The sequence below is a fragment of the Manihot esculenta genome, chromosome 14 (genome assembly GCF_001659605.2).
Source record: "Manihot esculenta cultivar AM560-2 chromosome 14, M.esculenta_v8, whole genome shotgun sequence".
Classification (NCBI taxonomy): domain Eukaryota; kingdom Viridiplantae; phylum Streptophyta; class Magnoliopsida; order Malpighiales; family Euphorbiaceae; genus Manihot; species Manihot esculenta.
The window spans coordinates 7,542,850-7,563,000 of NC_035174.2; the positions used below are offsets into that span (position 1 = coordinate 7,542,850).

Here is a 20,151-nt window from a genome sequence, read left to right on the forward strand (position 1 = left end):
AAATAATTAAAAAAAATAAAAATTATGAATAATTACCAGTAGGCTCATTAATATATTACTATAACTTAATGAAAGTTTTTGGGATGGAATTTTAATACTGCCAATTACACTAAAAAATAATAAAATTATAGTTAGAAGTATAGAAATAAGATGTATTAAAGATATGGGCAATATTTTTTTATTATTGATTATGTTTTAAACTTTTAAATTTATTATTTTTAAAATTTAATATCTTTTGCTATTTTAATTTGTAAATATAAATGTACAAAAAATTATTAAAAAGCTAATTTTATGTTAAGGCAAATAAATTAATAATAAAAATATGCACATTAATTCTTATTTATAAATTATATGTTAATTAATATTATGTACCTTAATATATCATATAATTTATTTTGTAGGTATTATGTAATACACTATAATTATGATATTTTACACATGAGTTGTCTCAAAAATCGAAGCACAGCAAAAGCCAAGGAAAAAATGGATGATGAAGATGATAAAAGGGAAATCAGTGAGAGAAATAAAAGGAAAAAATGAAAATAAGAAAATAAAGGTTAAAAAAAAAAGAAAGAAGGAAAGTGATGATGAGATCCAGAAAATAGGGTTTTACAAGAGTTCTGTAAAACTGAAAAAAGTTTAGACCTAGATGAAAGTATTTGTCCTTTTATATGTTTTCTTTTGTCCGCTAGTGACGTGTAACAGAATGTATGTCACTGGGCCACATGTCCCTGCTGCGTTGATATGGATGTACGACGAAATCAAATCTCTGTCCCATACGTAACGGCCTCTGATTCTCCCCAGGTGCGCATGCGGATGGTCCCTCGTGAAGGGTGGGTAGGTCTCCTTCCTGATTCCGAGTTGGACCAGAAGATATGATATGGGCTGAACCCAGAGAGGATTTGTTCATCGGGCCCAAAGAGCTAGGCCGGCCTGATTGAGGAGATTGATGGGAGTCCGGTCTCCAGACTGAGTGGACCGGACTTGATGCGTATATGAGGCTTGAGGGCCTCTAGATAAGGGACTGGTATCGTGGGCCTGGCCCCAGGTCGGGGTGAAGAAATCCAGCGATTATCAATTGCCCCTTTACCTTCTCGTCAGTTATTGTCTGACTGATGAGGGGGTAAACCTCGAGAGTAATAATGACCGCGCCGCTCCAAGACAAAACTGCTCAAAACATCTTTTCGACTATTCCTTGTTTCATATTTTGAATTCCTTCTGTCTCTTCGAAACGCTCGCTCTCTCCTGCTCTCTGTCCTTCTACGCTCTCTTTTGTTCATCCGCTATATCACTCTTCAGGTACGCCTCTTCTACCACCATGGAAATTTCTAAGCTTCCTGAAGTTTTTAATCTTGAGTCATGTATCACTCCCTCTACCATAACTAAGCTCATTTTCCGGAGGTATTTGGATACTCCTCTTTACCTTATTCGGGCTCCTCATTGAAACGAAAGGATTGTTCTTCTGGACCCCCTCCTCCTGGTCTGATAGATCCTCAAAAGGATCGTAGCATAGTCTTTTTTGTTAAACAACGAGACTTCGGTCTGACTTTTCCGTTCACTCCTTTTTTCATCGAGATTTTTCAGTATTTCGGGATAACCCTCCGGATGCTGTCCCCAAATTCTATTTTGTTTATGTATTCCTTCGAGTCCATCTGCCTAAGCTGGGGCTTTACGCCCATGGCACGCCTGTTTGTGACCTTTTTCCGTCTCGTCAGGACAAGTAACTGTTTTTATTATTTTGCCCCCCGTGGGGGGTTGTCCATCCTCACGGGCTACAAGGATTCCATAAAGGGCTGGGTAGAGGGTTTTGTAGTTGCGGAGCTGAAGAAAGAATCTGGCCGGTCGTGGGGGGTAGAGCTCAACTGGGAGGATGTTTCTCTGGGTTGCAATGACCTGCCCCAGCTGAGCCTCATCGAACAGGTCGGGTACCTTCGGTTGACTTCTGTCGACAAGAAGTATGACATAGAGAAGTGTGTGTTCGCCTGTAATCTTAGGGATATCCAAGATGCGGGTATTGTGCCTTGTCCAGCCGTTTTGCCTGTTCTTTGTGATTTCTACTAGAGATTATGCTAACCTGTTCTGATTTTGTATTTCTTGCAGCTTCTGACGTCTAAATGGACCAAATTAAGCCCCTGAAGAACTTAATTCTTTCTCGGGAAAGCATGAACGCGGCGCTGGATGCCCTCCGAGCTGGGCGACGTGTGTCAGAGGCTACTGAGGAGGTGGCCCAGGTTATTTCTTCTAGGACAGTTAGCCGACCACCTGCTTCGACTTCTTCTCGAGCTCCTAAGTCGAGCTCCCGAGGAGCCAGGCCTTCTAGGCCGACCAGCCGCAGTAGATCAAGCTCGGCCGTTCCATCCTCCCAGGCTCCAGCATCTGGACGAGTTTCAGTTCCAAAGGCGGAGGAGACTCCTCAGGTCGCCGCCGGGTCGGTTGAGGACATCGAACTGGCGAAGAAAGATTCAGTTGTGCTTCCCGGGGGTATTTCTGAAGAGGTGCCTGGGACACGCCTTGCTGACGTCAGCGGCCCTAGGGGCGAGAAAGGGACCAGCCCGACAAGGGGAGATATTCAGGGGGACGTTATTGAAGTTGCCCCTGTGATTGAGGAAGGGGGGTCCTGTCCGGCTAATGATGAGGCCGTAGTGGAGGAGGTAGGAAGTAAGCATCCTCCTCCTTCGAAAGAGCCTGCCCCCGCTCCTAAGAGATCTCGGGCCTCCGGGAGGCCTGCTCCAGCCCTGCCTGCTATTAGAAAGGAGAAGGCTTCTATGGTGCCTCTGCTGTCTGCCCCGAACAATGACATACTAAACGCAGAGGACATCACTCATCAGTCCCCGGCCAATGTGGTGGCTGAGTTAATCAAGGAGCGGATGTTCGATGGGTTCACGGAGGCTTCGGACCCTCGTTTGCTTGCCCTGATTGGCCATTTAGCTACTTCTACCAGAGAGCAGGCAGCGTTCCAGTCCCGACCTCGAGGGGAGCTTGGAGACCACATCAGGGAGATGCTTCTGATGGTAAGTTGTCTCTTTTGCTTTTGCCTTTAGCTCTCTTTCTTCTTTATTTTTATCTTGACAGTCGTTTCTTTGTATTTGGTGATGGGCCTCTTCATGGAGGTGGATGCTCGTGACCATTCTCTGTGGGAGTCTGTGGATCGCCAGGTTGAGGAGGCACGTTTGGAGGAAAATCTGTCTGCCACCAGTGATGCTCAGAGCAATCTAGTCGTGGCCCATGAGCATGCCAAGTCCCTAGAGGCGGAATTGTCTCACGCCCGGAGGGTTCTTAAGGAATCTGATGAGAGGGCAGCTGCTGCTGAGGCCCGCTGTGAAGAAGTCTTGAAGCAGCTGTCCTCCACGGTGGATGCCCTTCGTGAAAGGGACGAGGCTATGAACCAGAGAGATGAGGCTCAGCGTCAGTACGAGGCCTTGAAGGCCGATTTCGAAGGAGCTAAAGCTCGTTTTGACAAGATGAAGGCTCAAAAGGAGGGAGCACTAGCTCGTGTAGAAGTTCTCGAGCAGGAGCTGAGTAAGAGCTCCGATCGCATTAGAGATTTGGCCTCGTCGGCGGAGGAATCTAAACTTCGCAATCAAGAGCTCAGCCATGAGGTCAAGGCTTTGGAACACAAATGTTCAGCCCTGCTCGAGGACGCCAAACTCATTGAAGATAGGATCCAACTGGAGTGCGAGAGGCGTTTGATGGAGTATAGGGAGTCCCTCGAGCTGAAAAAAGAGATTGAACAGGCCTGTGAAGCTCGTCTTCAAGCTTATAAGGACTCTCCTGAGTTCAAAGCCGAGATGGCTGAGGCCTATGAGAGACGACTTGTGGAATATAAGGCTTCTGACGAGATGAAGACAGCAGTATGGAATAAGGGCTTCCGTATGTTCGTCTTGGGTTTCAATCGAGGCTTGAGGGAGGCCAGACATAACCTGTCCATCCCATTGGCTAAACTCCGAGCTAAAGAGGAGGATTCCGATGGTGAGGACGTGATTTATGGGGAGGACGACAGACCTTTGCCGAAAGGGGCTTCCCACGCCGCGATTGGGGCTTTTGAGGCAGACACCGAGCTGGATGGGGAAGATGTGGAGGTCCTCGGACCTGAGGGGGACAACTCCAGTCCTCAAGAGGAAGATGTAGGGCTAGGAGAGGAAGGTGATGGGTCTCAGGGGCTGGAGATGGTACTTTATGTGGGTGATGGGAGATCTGAGCAAAAGGGCGCCAGACCTCCCACAAGCAGTGATGCAGACGCCAGTGTAGAGAATAGCAATCTAGATAGTGAAACACCTAGGAATGTAAGTCCTTTGAGGACAATCTTCCCTCCAATAATCTTAGATGATTAGATTGTAAATTTCCCTTCACCTTTTAATGAAATTTTATTTTTATTTATCATTTATACTTGAGCTGTTCTTACTTCTACTTGTCAAAAATGAAACATTTGAACGATGTGCTTTGTGATTTTTCTAAAGAATCCACTGTACTGTTTTTTCTTTTTGCTTTCGAGCCCATCAGAACTGAAATTCTATCAATTGACTGAACTTTTGACTTATAAATTTATCTATTTCACTAAGACATTCTTATCTATAAGCTTTTTCCGAGCTGGATTAGTCGTGCCATTGAGCTCTGTTTTTAACAGTAGGCTAAACTTTCGACCTTCGAGTTTTTATGATTCTTATAAGGACATCCTCATTTTTCGCTTATTACTTCGTTACTATGCGCTCGGGCATACAACCTTTGCTTAATAACAATAAGTCAGATCATGTACCTTTAAAGGTGATGAGCAGGGCTGGCCTTTTTGCTTTTAGTTCTGATTTGATAAGAACTGAAGCTGGGGTCTCATCTGTTCACGTCTTTGGCTTTCTCCTCGGGTTGCCCCTTTACCTCCTCAGCATTTATTACATGAGTGGTGAGGGGGTAAATCCTTAAACTCTATTCATGACCGTGTGGTCTGAGAACTGCTCTTGTCGAAAGTATCCTTTCCTTACCTTTTTATTATTTTTATCTCTTTACTTTGATGTTCGAATGTATGGCGATGTGTGAATGATATTTCACCGCGGCATGTACCTCATCATTATTTTTCACTTAGACTGTCTTCTGGCTTTGTCAATTTTACTTAATTGATGGTCCAAGCCGACTCTACTAAGATTTTGCTAGTCGGACTGATCCGGGCTAAGAGCTCAGAGTCTGATTAAGCTTCTGACTTGTAAGTTTTTCTTATTCTTATGAGGGCATTTCTATTTTTGGCCCATGACCTTGTCAATGCTATGAACTCGGACATCTTATCCATCTGGATGTAACCTTTTGGCGATTAGGGTAGTCTGAGTTGTGTGCTCCACTAGGATAGGGAGCTTGTCCTTTTGTCGTTTTCCACTCCCAGGGCCATTTTTGCTAAGTATTTGTTTACTGTGAGTTAATCCGAGCTGTGGGCAGGGTCTCTTGCTTTTGTCATGAGTTCGTCCCTTCAGCGGATTAAGGAGCTTGGATTTTTGCTCTTTGCTTAGGCTTTTGCGTTACAACTTTTGTGCTATCTGTGTGACGAGCTCAGGAGTTCGGAATTTTGTCTTCCTCACTGTGAAGTCAATACTTAATTTCTTGTTTTCTTGACGAGCCTTATTCAGGCTGTGTTTCAGGGATCCTTGTCGTTTTTGCTTCGGAGAGATCTTGGAGATCCCGCCGGTCGTTTTTACTCCAGGAGATCTGACGGGATCCTGGTCGTTTTTGCTCCAGGAGATCTGACGGGATCCTGGTCTTCCACCTCCCTGAGGTCTCTATGTCTCAGCTTGGTGTTGGTGCCGGGAGATCTTGGGGATCCCGGTCTTGTACCCCCTGAGGTCTCTATGTCTTAGTGAGGTTTTCTGATGCCAGGAGATCTTAGGGATCCTGGTCTTCCACCTCCCTGAGGTCTCTATGTCTCAGTTTGGTGTTGGTGCCGGGAGATCTTGGGGATCCCGGTCTTGTACCCCCTGAGGTCTCTATGTCTCAGTTTGGTGTTTGTGCCGGGAGATGTCGGGGATCCCGGTCTTGTACCCTCTGAGGTCTCTATGTCTCAGTGAGGTTTTCTGATGCCAGGAGATCTTGGGGATCCTGGTCTTCCACCTCCCTGAGGTCTCTATGTCTCAGTTTGGTGTTTTGATATCTGTTCTTTTCTTTTTCTGAGAGAGTTCATACTCACAATAATAGAGATAATCATTGCATTGTTATAAGGTGGTGTTATTCCATTCATTCCTGTTTTCATAGTACAAAGATTTCTTTTTACAAATATTCTAAGGAAAGTACCTCTTATGCTTCTCCAGTTCATTCACCCTTCTGTTCCTCCAACGAGCATGTTGATGGTCCTACTAGGCCCATCATTCAATGGCCCTGCTCCCATTCCCCTGAGTGTTTGCGCTGCTGGGTTAGGCTGAGTCCTTTGTTCTTGCGATTTTTTTATAAAGTTCTTGAGGTGTCCCCGCTTTATCAGCCTCTCGATCTCAGCAATCAACTGGAAGCAGTTATTGGTGTCGTGACCGTGCGTGCGATGATACTGACAGTATTTATCAGGATTTCGCTGATCTGCTCCAGTTCTCATAGGCCTGGGCCATTGTAGGAACTCTTTGTCTTGGAAGGCCATGAGCACTTCGGCTCTGGAGGTGTTGAGTGGGGTTGGCTTCTCTGGAACCCACCGAGGGAGTGGATTCTATTCTGAGACCCGAGGAAGGAGGGATTTTTGGTCCCTTCGCTCCCAAGGCTGTCGGTAGGGCTCAGGCCTTCTGCCTTGCTTCTTCTCTTGCCTTTCTGGCCTTCTTTCTTCCAGAGCTTTCCCCTTATCAGCCGCTCCCTTAGCAAATCTGCTAGTTACCAAGGCATCGTCCTGCCTTATGTATTTTTCAGCCCGCTTCATCAGCTCTGCCAACGAGGTCGGAGGCTTCCTGCTTAATGAGCCAAAGAACTCAGCCGAGGTCGTTCCCTTCTGCATGGCTTCCACCGCTCTTCCCTCATCGAGCTCGGGAATCTGTAAGGCCTCCGTATTGAAACGGGCGACGTACTCCCTAAGCGATTCGTCTCTCTTCTGCCTGATCGTCTCCAGGTAGCTCGTTTTCCTATCCGCGGGCACCCCGGCGATAAACCGGCTGATGAAACGAATGGCCAGATCTCCAAAGCTATTGATACTTCCGGCCTCCAGGCTGTTGAACCATGTCCGTGCTGGCCCCGAGAGCGTCATCGGGAATACCTTGCACATCAAGGCATCTGACAAAGTCTGCAGCTCCATGAAAGTTTTGTAATTCAAGACGTGTTCCCGGGGGTTTCCAGCTCCGTCGTACGCCGCCATAGGTGGCATCATAAATTTTTTCGGGACGGTCTCCTGCTGCACCCACCTTGAGAAGGGTGAAGAGGTAGGCAGAAGAGTTTGGCTGGGGTCCTCCGCCCCTAACTCAGCCAAAAGTTGCTCTCTCATCCTCTGCAGCTTTTGGTCTACGCTCTCTCCTTCTTGCCTGAGCTTTTTCTCCGTGTGACCTTCCTCCTCCCATGTTTCGCTCCCTGCTCTTCTGGTGGTTCTAGCAGAATAGCTATCAACTTCATCGTTCTCTATCAGTTCCCTCACCTTCCTTCCATGAATTCGAGCTTCCGGCTCTTCCTCTTCTCCGGCTCTTCTCGCCCCGTCTCCGGTTTCTTGGCTGACCGTTCGGAGATGGTTGAAGGTAGGCTGAGGTTCGTTGGTCCAGGGTTCTTTCACCACCGGCAACACCTGTATTGGGGTGCTAAGGCCCCGTTGTTGCATTATCTGCCCCAGCCAGTGGGCGGTGTTTTGTAGCTGAAGAGCGAAGGTTTGGATGTAACGACCCGGAAATCGGACCGCTACCGGCGCTAGGATCCAGATTGACATAAGGTCACCGGGACCCGTAGCAAGCCTGCTATACTCTCTGAATACCTGTAAAATCCCATACATGATCATACATTTTCTGTAAAAATATAAAAACTTTTCTCTATACCAAGGCTCAACCTGTGCATGCACTATCTCTGTGCTACAGAACCCCTTACTAGAGCTTGCTCTAGACGGGTTAAAACTCACACTATGTTAAGCCTAGATTCTCATACACATAAAAACCCATTTACATAAGCAAACCATGTATACAAAAAGGGATTTACAAAGTATATGGGTCAAGCACAATACTATCCTCTGTACAAGACTAAAACAATACTAAAACATCTCTAGTACTAATATATTACATGTCCACACTATGCTATTACAAAACTCTTTACTCTTTCTGTACACTGCTGAACTCTGACTTCCCATAGCTAACTCCGGCCCTGCAAAACTGAGGGGTGATGGAGGGGGTGAGCTATACTAGCCCAATGAGTAGAACAATAAAACAGTTCATTAATTATATGCTTTCATGAAATGCGCCACAGCACAAACATTTCACATCACGGATTGGACATGACCTCAAAACTCCCTCTGTCGGTGCCCGGCCCCCCTAAGGAGCTCACACAGGTCTTTCATTACATATTTTAGTGCCCGGCCCCCAAAGGAGCTCACACAGGACTTACCTAAACATAACAGATATTGAGGTCGCCTTGGTCCATCCACATCCACAGTAAATAATGCAATGCATCATATTCGTGACACTAGTGCAATCAACCTATTACATATAATCATGATGCATAAACATGCTTTAGGCATTTGATTTTCTCAATTAAAAAGATTAAGTTTAGTTCCACTCACCTCTGGCAGACGCTGGACTGACTCTGCAACAGCTAACACTGATGGCCTCCTCGGTCCCTCGGGTCCGATCCTACACAAGTGAACTTGAATGAGGTGCCAAACACACTCTAAACAACTCATAAACAACTCCCCAACAACCATCTAAAACATCCTAGAACAATCATAGAAATCATGCAAAGGAATGCTGGACAGGGCACTTTCGGCGGCAGGTTCGGCGGCCGAACACCCTCTCCAGAGACGAAACTCGGGCACTTTCGATGACACCTTCGGCGGCCGAAAGTCCCTTCAGATCCGAAAGTCTAAACTTTCGGGGGCGAGGTTCGGGGCTGAAAGACCTTCCAAAGCCGAAAGTCACCACCTTCGGCGGCATGTTCGGCGGCCGAACCTCCCCTCCAGAGACGAAAGTCCCAACTTTCGGGGGCAAGGTTAGGCGGCTAAAACAGCCTCCCTAAGGGGTTCGGCGGCCGAACCTTGCTTCGGTGGCCGAACTTGAGTTTCTCAGACAGGAAGAACCTGTTCCAAACTCATGCTTCCAGCCTCCAACAACAACAAACAACACCCAAATCATGCATACTAACTCTCAACAACTTATACAAACCATATACCAAGCATATAGGGGCCTAACAACCAGGTCAAACCCCACAAACAACATCAAAACACATATGATCAACATAAGCTCAACTTATGGATCTACTAAAAACCATCCCATAAAACTCTCTTAAACTCTTTAAAACATGCTTAAAACATATGGGGAGGTGAAGATCCATGCTTACCTCTTGAAGAACGAGAGGATCGATGGTCCTAATTCGGAGATGTGGTGGAAAACGATCCAAAGTCTCCAAGTTCACAACTTTTGCCTTCTTTGCTCAAAAACTCTAAAAACCAAGTTCAACCACATTAAAACATGCAAGATTTGAAGAAATCTCATGAAAACATCCCAAGGGAAACAAAACCTACCTTTGACAAAAAACACAGAGCTCAAACACCCTCCATTTCCGGTCAAAGGGCTTTTATAGGTAGCCAACCGCCTCTCCTTCGGCGGCCAAAGCTGCATGCAAAACCATGCAATGTTCGGCGGCCGAACTTCACCTTCGGCGGCCGAACCTGGCAACTGTCCCCTTGGTCTTTTCCTTTTCAAAACCCAATTTCCTTTCACTTTAAAACCATAAAACACTAAAAAAAAAACATTTTAGAAAACCTTTCTCTTACCCTTCTAGGAACCTCCGACATCCTCAAATTCCAGATTCCAACGGAGATTCCGCCGGAAAGTCAGAATTTCGATGTCGGCGTCTAGCCGGGTATTACATTGGAGGTCCTGGTTGGACAAGGCATCGGCGGATACATTCCCCGCCGGGCTTGGCGAGGGGTTGAAAGGGATAGGTGGTTGATCGTTTGGAGTTGTAGGACTGAAAAAAGAGAACTGCTGCCCCTCTTGGGCAGAGCTCAGGTCGTTTGGAGTGTTAAGATTGTTGTTTTCATTGTTATTAGCCATTGTGGATCTCAGTGGGTATTGTGAGAGTGGAACTCCGGTGATGAAAAGATCTCCTTCGTTCCCACAGACGGCGCCACTTGATGATCTGAGATCCAGAAAATAGGATTTTACAAGAGTTCTGTAAAACTGGAAAAAGTTTAGACCTAGAGGGGAGTATTTTTCCTTTTATATGTATTCTTTTGTCCGCTAGTGACGTGTAACAGAATGTATATCACTGGGCCACCTGTCCCTGCCGCGTTGATATGGATGTACGAGGAAATCAAATCTCTGTCCCATGCGTAACGGCCTCTGATTCTCTCCAGGTGCGCATGCGGATGGTCCCTCGTGAAGGGTGGGTAGGTCTCCTTCCTGATTCCGGGCTGAACCGGAAGATATGATATGGGCTGAACCCAGAGAGGATTTGTTCATCGGGCCTAAAGAGTTAGGCCGGCCTGATTGAGGAGATCGATGGGAGTCCGGTCTCCAGACTGAGTGGACCGGACTTGATGCGTATATGAGGCTTGAGGGCCTCTAGATAAGAGGCTGGTATCGTGGACCTGATCTCAGGTCGGGGTGAAAAAATTCAGCGGTCATCAAAAAGTAAATGAGAAAATTTAATAATGAGTTTAGTTTAATGATATGAAATCATTTTAAAAAGTCGAAAAGTATCTAGTATGCAATTTAATTGGAGCTATTTATAAAAAAATATATATTTTATAAAAATATGATTTATTTATAAATATATATATAATTCTGCATAAAATAACTATTTTATAAAAATATATATATAATTGCAATTTTCCTCACCACTAATTCTGCATAAAATAACTATTTTATAAAAATATTATATATTTATTTATAAATATATATATATAATACACATATTATTGACTTCAATTTAAATCAATCTCTTTACAAAAGATTTTAAAAAAATAATTTTTTTACGCGTTTTTTAATTATCTCAAAATTATTATTTATTTTTTTATTTAATATATAAATTAATTATTATAATTATATTTAATTTTATTTTATTTTTAAAATAACAATAAATATTTAAAACATCTTTTAATATTTAATAAAAATTAATATTTTTAAAATAGACATAATTAAAAATTTTATAAAAAATTATTTTTTTAATATATATATAAAATAAAAAAAATAAAAATTATATAACAGATAAAATATTTTATTTTATAAATACATATTTTTTTTTTAAAAAATAAATATTAAATAACTAATTTTGTTAAAATAGTGGGAGTTCATAGTTATTTGCCCAAACTTCAATTTTGTTGGAATAAGGTGTTTGAAGATTGTGTTAATTAATTATACATTTATTTTCACTTTTAACTTACTTTGAATTAACACATTGAATTATTTTAAGAAAAAGAAAGCATTAATTATATAGTAATGCAAACTTTGGGAAGCCCGCCTTGGGCATCGTTTTTTTTCAGAGTTAGTTCTCAGATGTAGGAAGTCCGACGGTCATATTGAAAATAAGACAAAATTAACTAGAATTATAATTATTAATTATATGTTACTATAATTAAAAAAGAAAGGTGGACAATAATTTTGAGATAACAAAAAAATGAAAGATAGAAAAAAATTATAAGACAGAGGGAAGAATGTATATTTTATATTATCAATTATAATATATCTGTGATAATTTTATTTTATAAAAGTAAAAAAATTGATTTATAATTAAATATTATTAATAAAACAATGAAAATAATAATTATGAATAAATATTACTAATAAAATTATAATTAATATATTTTAATAGAAATTTGGTTAGTGCAGTTATCAATTTAAAGGTAACCAAACTGATAACCAAAAATAGAATATTTTTGGAATCACTAATAAAAACTGAGCTAAACATACCCTTACCAAAATAACCTAATTATATCAGTTTGGTTATTCAGTTATAACAGAAAAATTGTCACCCCTAGGTTTAGAATGGCCTACCATGGTTGTCAAACGCTTTCAATTTTTTCATATTACTGATTTACTATATGCCCAATAGACATCCAAAGTAACTTTTTTATTATTTCTCTTTCCATCTCAATCAGAATTTCAATTGAATGAGTGCACATATGAACATCTTTCCTATCCTACACTTAGTAATACCTTTGTAGGCCTGACAGACCATATGCATTATTTCTACTGTCCTAAACAAGAAATTAGGAACTTAATGTGTTGGATAAATTTGGAAAACAAACTCACTGATTGATCTTAATCTCACTACTGCTCAACAACGCAGTTAATGATTATTGTTGGATACTTGAATTCTGAATTCAGAGCCAGTTGTAGCAACAGTTTCAAGCCCTATATGATCCCATGATACTCAGTTGTTTCTTGTGTTTGTCATTTCTTGGTGGCCATTGATGCTAAGCCCAATGGGAAAAGTTCTGATGTTACGCTTTATCCTTTCTATATTTTCTCTTCAGCTTTTTTACATTAGTGCTGCACATACATGGCTTGCACCAGCCTTATATGTCTTTGGTGATTCCACTGTAGACCCTGGAAACAACAATAATCTCCCAACAAGGGCTAAAGCTAATTTTCTGCCTTATGGTATTGATTTTAATAATACACCAACTGGCCGTTTCACCAATGGCATGACAATTGCAGATTGTGTTGGTAAGACCCTTTTCTTCATATACAACTCAAGGAAGTAACTGCATTTGATCATTTCTTGATATATGGAGTATGCTTTTGTTGCAGCTACGCTTCTTGGTTTACCTTTTCCCCTAGCTTATATGAATCTTTCAGAGACGGAGAGGAGTAAGATAACAACTGGATTGAATTATGGTTCCTCTTCTTGTGGTATTCTGCCAGAAACTGGATCTTCTGAGGTAAGAAATTTTCAATTTTGCATTTCAGTAGAAAAATTAAAAAGAAAAAAAAATTAATGAATTTTTAAAGAATGAAGATGGCAGAACCTAAAGGTAAACAAGGGATTGCAGAGAGAAGAGTAAGATTGAGAAAGTGTAGATAATATGGGATGATGAAAGCTAGCGTAGAGTGTTTTTTTTTCCTGTAGTTATGTCTCAGCAATTCAAATAAGATTCTTATATGGGAGGAGAAGCCGTTTCATGCCTTCTTTTATTCATTAATAAGAGGAAAAGAAATGTTTGATTCACTGGAAGAGGTCTGGTCTACATAATAAGTAGAGATGAAGCATGGAGGTCATGATTAGCAAATTTATCACCTGGCTTATATATAAAAAAAATCCGTGTTAATGACCTAATGGTATTCAGGAATTCATGTTGGTTTACTTATTTGGGAATTTTTTCAGGGATACTGCTTGACATTAGACAAGCAAATAGATCTTTTCAAAAGTACCACAAACAATGATATGCTAAGGGAGAACCTTGAAATGCATCTGTCCAAGTCGATCTTCTTCATCTCAATTGGTCCTAATGACTACTTCCTGAATTATTTTAAGAATTCAAGTGATATAAGCAAGCTTTTCTCACCAGATGAGTTTGCCAAATTCCTTATAAATGAGCTTGCCAAACGCTTGCAGGTTTTCTCTTTTTCTGTAACCCTTCTCAATGCAGCTCTTTCAATGGATCATCTTGAATAGTAATAAAATGTAACTGTACCTCCGTGTCTTAAATGAGTTTATGGTTTGCTTGTCTTATCTTGCAGGCTTCTGATACTGATCCTTTTATTTATTTCAAAATTTTTTTATGAATTTCAGGAAGGAAATTGTGGTGATGTAGTTATTTGAAATATGTTTTCCATTCTCATCTTTCAGTTTCTTTTCCAGTGTCACTTTGGATAGTAATAGATCACAGCACTGATTAAATGAATAATTTAGGGTGTCCTTTTAGATGTTTGATCATGCCATAGATGACATTGATACTTGCATCCATATAAGAATATGCAGTGTTCTCAACTAGGACATGAAAGTTCTTGGTGTTAGATGCAAAAGTTCTTTTGCCTAGAATGTCTTAAAATAGTATTACAGAAACAATGTTGGTATGGAGCAGTAGGAAAGAATGTGAATCTGCTGTTTGATGGGATGGATATAACTTGAAATCCTCGAACACTTTTACCCAATAAGTATGCACGATTACATGCATACGCAAAGCACACACGTTCTGCTACTTGTATAATAGAATCAATTTACTCCTTGAGTAGTTGAAGTTCATGCATGTGCAATTGTGCACGTTTCCTTCCCAATTACTTGCAGTTTAAAGAATATTTTGTCTCTTGGCAGATACTGTATGAGTTAGGCGCCAGGAAATTTTTGTTGAATGGCATTGGACCCGTAGGATGCACCCCTGGAATGATCAACTCAACTCAACATGAGGGAGAATGTGTTGAATTCATCAACAAGGTTGTGAACCTCTACAATGTGGAATTATCAACAAAGCTGCTATGCTTGCAATCCCAACTTCCTGGTTCTTTATTCACCCACTCGGATAACTTCCGGCTTTTCCAAGATATGAAAGAAAGCCACGAAACATACGGTAATAATCTGCCTTGTGTTCATTGTGATTTTTTTGGATTTTTCTATGGTGGTAAAGTCTCTTCTTTTCTTTCTCTTGTATTACAGGGATAACAAATATAAATAGCACTTGCTGGATTCCAAACCAGGATCTATGTCCGGAGAGAGACAAGTATCTGTTCTTTGATGCATTCCATACAAGTGGGGGTGCTAATATGATCCATGCAAGGCGTTGCTTCAACGAGACGTCAATATGCATTCCTCTGAATATTATGCAGCTTGCATTAGCCTAAGCATCTTTTGGTTATTAGCTTCTTCATGTAATTAATTTAAATCTGTCTCACTTCTTTCCGGAATTTCTCTGTGATGGAATTAAAGCCTAAGATGGATGTATGCATGCGATTTAAAAATATTACAATTGGGAAAATATTTAAAAATATTTTAAATTTAAAGAACATACCTTAAACTTTTAGAATACATTTTTCCTCAACTTTCAAGATATTGTAAGAGGATTATAATATTATTAGTCATTAGCTTTATATTTTGGATTTTCTTTGTCATTAAAATTTAATATATTTATTTTTAATAATAATTTTTTTGGTATTCATGACGCTGCCACTTGCCGAGTTATATGATGTGATTCAATTTTATAATATTTATATAATTATAAATTTATATAGATTTTAGGTTAAACATTAGCATATTGAAAAGGCCTTCTAATGAATTATAATAGTATGAAAAAAGCTTAATCTGATGATATGGATTCGAGTTTTCATATTTCTACTTTTTTATTAAAAAAATAATAGTGTGAAAAAGAATTTTTTGTGAATTTTATTTAATATAAATATTAATTATTATCAATTAATAATTAAAAATATATCCTATTTATCTCATAATTTTTATTCCCTTTACATTTTTACACATTGAAAAAATATAATTTCTTTTATTAATTTTTTAATTATTTTTTTAAAATTAAATTAAATTAAATATAATTATAATAATAAATTTATACATTAGTATAGTCTAATAAAAAAATAAATAATAATTTTAAAATAATAAAAATAAATAAATAAAAGTTATAGATAATTACTAATTAATAGGTGTTATTTCATTAATATTAAAATTATTTTCAGAATCAAAGTTTTCGAGTTTGAATTTTAATACTATGAATTATACTAAAAAAAATAATATAATTATAGTTAAAATAATAAAAATAAGATGTATTAAAGATATGAAAAATATTTTTTATTATTGATTATGTTTTAAATTTTTAAATTTTTTATTTTCAAAATTTAATATTTTTTCTATTTTAATTTGTAAATATAAATGTACAAAAAATTATTAAAAAGCTAAGGCAAAAAAATTAATAATAAAAATATGCACATTAATTCTTATTTATAAATTATATGTTAATTAATATTATGTACCTTAATATATCATATAATTTATTTTGTAGGTATTATATAATACACTATAATTATGATATTTTACACCTGAGTTGTCTCAAAAATCGAAGCCAAGGAAAAAATGGATAAAGGGAAATCAGTAAGAGAAATAAAAGGAAAAAATGAAAATAAGAAAACAAAGGTTAAAAAAAAAAGGAAAAGTAAATGAGAAAATTTAATAATGAGTTTAGTTTAATGATATGAAATCATTTTAAAAAGTCCAAAAGTATCGAGTTCGCAATTTAATTGGAGCTATTTATAAAAAAAATTATTTTATTGATAATCACTTAATTTTAAAATTTATTTTAATTTTATTTCAATAAAATCATTCGATTTAAATTTTATTTTAAAAAAAAATTGTTATATTATCCTTTATTCTTATATTTTTACTTTTATTTTTTATTTTAATTTTAATTTGAAAAAATTTAAATTTGAATCACATGTTAATTTATCCAAATCTATTTAATTTGTTAGTTAAATAAAAAATTAACGTTAACCGTTACTAAGATGAGCAAGAGCTGTCATTGAAGAAAAATTATTTTTACGTACCGTTAAATAAAATTATTATATTTTAAATAAAATTTATTAAAATTATTTATTAATTTAATTATTTTTACCTTCTATTTGTTATTATTAATTTGAAGTTTTTTAGGAAATTAATTTGAATGGTGTTACGATGCAAATTTGACATTGAAGAAAAATTATTTTTAATTTAATTTTTTGTCATTTTATTGGTAAAAAAATTTAATTATTTTAATAATAAGAAATGAAATACTTCCCATAATGTGATAAAAAAATATTTTAATGATACTTATATTTAAAACGCTGAATAATTAATATTGGAAAAATTTTTTTTCATATTATATTAGTGGCAATATTTTTTTAAATAAAATAATAATTTTAAATATTGAAATAAAGGATTTTTTTTTTTTTTACTTACATCATCAAATAAACTGTGCAACTAAATCATTTTTTTTTTTAAAAAAATCTTACTCTTTAAAATTCAAGTATTTTAATATAAGAGGGACTGAAAAGTTTGAGACCTTCAATACTAGGTTGAAATGGCTTTTTTGAAATAAAATAAAAAAAATTAAGTAATTTTATTAAAATAAATTAAAGTGGAGTTATAGATTGAAGTTGAATAAATATAGGTTAAATTAAACTGTAAATTTACCAAGAAATTTTTAAATTTGCAGGTAAATTAATTATAATTTTTTTTTTAAAAAATTATTGATATATTTTTAAAGTTTAACAACGGGTAAATACTTTGCTAATTAATAATGGAATTTTTTTAAAAATAAAATTAATAATCTAAATTAATTCATTGGTAATGTGGATATCAGTAGTAATTAATAGTGAATATTTTTTCAAATTTATTTATTTGTTACAAAAACTTTTTATATGTTATATTATTTATTTATTTATTTATTGTATTAAAATTAGTAGGATTCTTAAACTAAAAAGTTGGAGTTCAATTAAATTGTTATAATTTTGAGTACAGTATTATTTAAAAAATAAAAAAAAATAAGTGTATAGTTTAGTTAGTTTATTCGGTTGAATAAAAATCAAGGTAGGTAAAATTTTGTTAGTTAAAATAATTAACCAGCATTAGGTATTATTAACAAAGGTTGTTATAAGCCGGAATTAATTTTCAATTTAAATTAGGATTTGCAACTTAAAATCTTCGATGATTTAGTTTCACCCTTTTTAATTAATTTTTAACTGTATAATTAAGCTATTCTTAAATAATTAAATCGTCCATTAAAATCTGTAATGTGAATTCCTTCCTTGAAAATTAAAATTTTGAAGTAATCATAAAAAAATAATGTGGTTATTTTGAGAACTGAAAATTCTTTTGTCATATAATTTATTGCAAATGAAGCCTATGGGTACCTGTAACTATTGAACTTTTCTGATTGATTTTTAAAAAATTATATGAATATGTTTTTTAAATGAAAAGGTAGAGAATTAGGTAAGACTCGGTCTGTTGAAGTTGGCTGTAACAATTTTTGTTAAGTAGATAGTTTCAGTTTTCAACTGCAGAGCAATTTATTTTTGGAAAAATTATTATACGGTTTCTGAATTTTTATAAAATTAATTAGTTAGTTTTTATAATTAATTAAAATGTCATTCATTACTTTAAAATATATAATTATTTTATCCTTCGTAAGGAATTCTGCTAGTTATTTTTAAATAAAATAAGTTATATACATTCTTTTTGAAAATACATAAATAACTTTATAAATATCACTTTTGATAAAAAAAAAAAATTATATCTACAGGACTTTATAAGTTATATATATTCTTTTCGAAAATATATAAACAACTTTATAAATATCACTACAATAAATTAAAATTTTTGTGGTGAAATTTAGTAAAAAAAATCAATACTAAAAATACATTAAATTAATTTATAGTGAATAATCGAAATTTCACTATTCAATATAAAAGAATCACCATTAAAGGTTCCTCAGTTGTTTTTAGGAGGGTGATTCCTAGGAGGATGGTAATCAGCGTTTAAATCTACAAAACCAGCCTCAATAAAGCTTCCCTTACTTCCTCCATTCACAGCACCATTTTTCTTCTTCTTCTTCTCATTGTTGCCTGATTTTTCAGCCACTGCATGATTTTCAGTGCTCCATGTTTTTAAGCTCTCTGGAAGTGTTTCATTGCCTTCAATTTCTACCCTCTTGACTGTAACTTTGCTGGGAACCATTTTCCTTCCACCAATTTCATTTTTGGTACCGTACAATACCCTCTCCTAAATAACAAGAAATCAATCAGCAACAAACAGTGAACAGAAAGATTTCTTCAAAAAAAAATGGAAACAATTAAATTAGTTACCTTCTCGGTCCAAACATCAGCAACATCTAATGCAGATAAAGAAAAATCAGAAGAAATGCTACACAAGAAAAAATAAATGGAAACTATGGAAGAGATCTTGCATATGAATTTTCATTCTCACCTTCCTGGGAACTTGCAGAAATGAACATAACAACTAGAAAAATACATATAAACGTCCTCGCTGACGCAGCAGCCATTTCCCTGTTCAGATTCAGACAGCAGAAAAGTGAAATAAATGAAAGCAGACAGTCAGAGATTTATAGAGAGTATATTAAGTCAAAGCTAGGTAGTTAAGAACAATGGTCCTAGCATTCGATTTTCCCATGTTGAAGTCAGGCAAAAAGAATAGGAGAAATTTGCGTGAACCCTCGAGAGATGATAAAATTACAGTAACGTGGAATGTAAGGTACGTGTGTTTTGCGCCTGTCTACCGTCATTCATTCAACGATAATGTAAAAACAGGATTATTTTGCTTTGTTTCTCTATTCTATTGCGATCCCCACATGGCTTGAACTTGAATTCTATGCTTTGCTTCATAACATATATATGTATATTATACTACAGATCTGAACTCAGTACATAAAACGCATATGAAAGAAAAGTTCTCCAGCATTTGTTTAGAAACTAGAAGTTAGAAATTCAGTGAAGCACTCATTGCTAGCCCCTTGAAGATCGTGTCTCCATCTACAGACATCTTTCCTTCAATGGGAAATCGTGCCACAGCATTTTCTGCCCACATTTGCCCAATAGCTCAAGCACCGCTTGCGTTGCATGCTTAAGAAAATTTCACAAGTTAAGAGGAAACGGAAGGAAGGGAAAGATTACCTGAGCTAGCTCGCCAATGGGGGGACTGCGACTGCAGATTATCACAATCTAATTCCTATATGTATATTCTTTGAATCATAATCTTTAGGACATGAACTAAGATTCTCCAGGATCCTTGCCAGTTCAACTCACATTCACATTTTGACTAATTTCCATGTCCATAGATATTCATTCCGTGAGAAATGATGTTTGGTTTCTAATGGACTGGGCTTGGTTGCAGCTTTTCGTGGCTGGTCAATCCATTTTCAACATGCAACCAATCATCTGGCTCCGAACCCAGTTGGCCCAAACTTTTATGGTCAATGTCATTTTTAAAAAAAATTTAATTTAGGTTATAAAATAATTAATTTTTAAAATTAAGTTTATATATTGAGTTTATATAAACTCTGTAAAAGGATTTTTGTGTAGACAGAGATTG

The 20,151-nt window shown here is 37.0% G+C and overlaps 2 protein-coding genes across 2 annotated transcripts; one reads left to right on the plus strand and one right to left on the minus strand.

The window, feature by feature from the left end:
* Window positions 1–13,465: 13,465 nt before the first annotated feature.
* Window positions 13,466–14,748, plus strand: LOC110630630 (GDSL esterase/lipase At2g23540-like). Its single transcript, XM_043950661.1, has 2 exons — window positions 13,466–13,689; window positions 14,389–14,748. The coding sequence occupies exons 1-2, from the start codon at window positions 13,519–13,521 to the stop codon at window positions 14,731–14,733; spliced, it is 516 nt and encodes a 171-aa protein (XP_043806596.1). The 5' UTR covers window positions 13,466–13,518; the 3' UTR covers window positions 14,734–14,748.
* A 3,667-nt stretch (window positions 14,749–18,415) lies between these two features.
* LOC110630834 lies at window positions 18,416–19,282 on the minus strand. Its single transcript, XM_021778435.2, has 3 exons — window positions 19,030–19,282; window positions 18,909–18,934; window positions 18,416–18,825 (listed from the first exon to the last, which is right to left on the minus strand). Exons 1-3 carry the CDS (start codon window positions 19,103–19,105, stop codon window positions 18,535–18,537), a joined length of 393 nt encoding a protein of 130 aa, XP_021634127.1. The 5' UTR covers window positions 19,106–19,282; the 3' UTR covers window positions 18,416–18,534.
* Window positions 19,283–20,151: the final 869 nt, after the last annotated feature.

Coding starts and splice junctions, on each gene's coding strand:
- LOC110630630 (XM_043950661.1), top strand. CDS start 13,519: ATGCTAAGGGAGAACCTTGAAATGCATCTGTCCAAGTCGATCTTCTTC. Junction 13,690..14,388: donor AGCTTGCCAAACGCTTGCAG/GTTTTCTCTTTT, acceptor GTCTCTTGGCAG/ATACTGTATGAGTTAGGCGC.
- LOC110630834 (XM_021778435.2), bottom strand. CDS start 19,105: ATGGCTGCTGCGTCAGCGAGGACGTTTATATGTATTTTTCTAGTTGTT. Junction 18,935..19,029: donor TTCTGCAAGTTCCCAGGAAG/GTGAGAATGAAA, acceptor TATCTGCATTAG/ATGTTGCTGATGTTTGGACC. Junction 18,826..18,908: donor CTGATGTTTGGACCGAGAAG/GTAACTAATTTA, acceptor CTTGTTATTTAG/GAGAGGGTATTGTACGGTAC.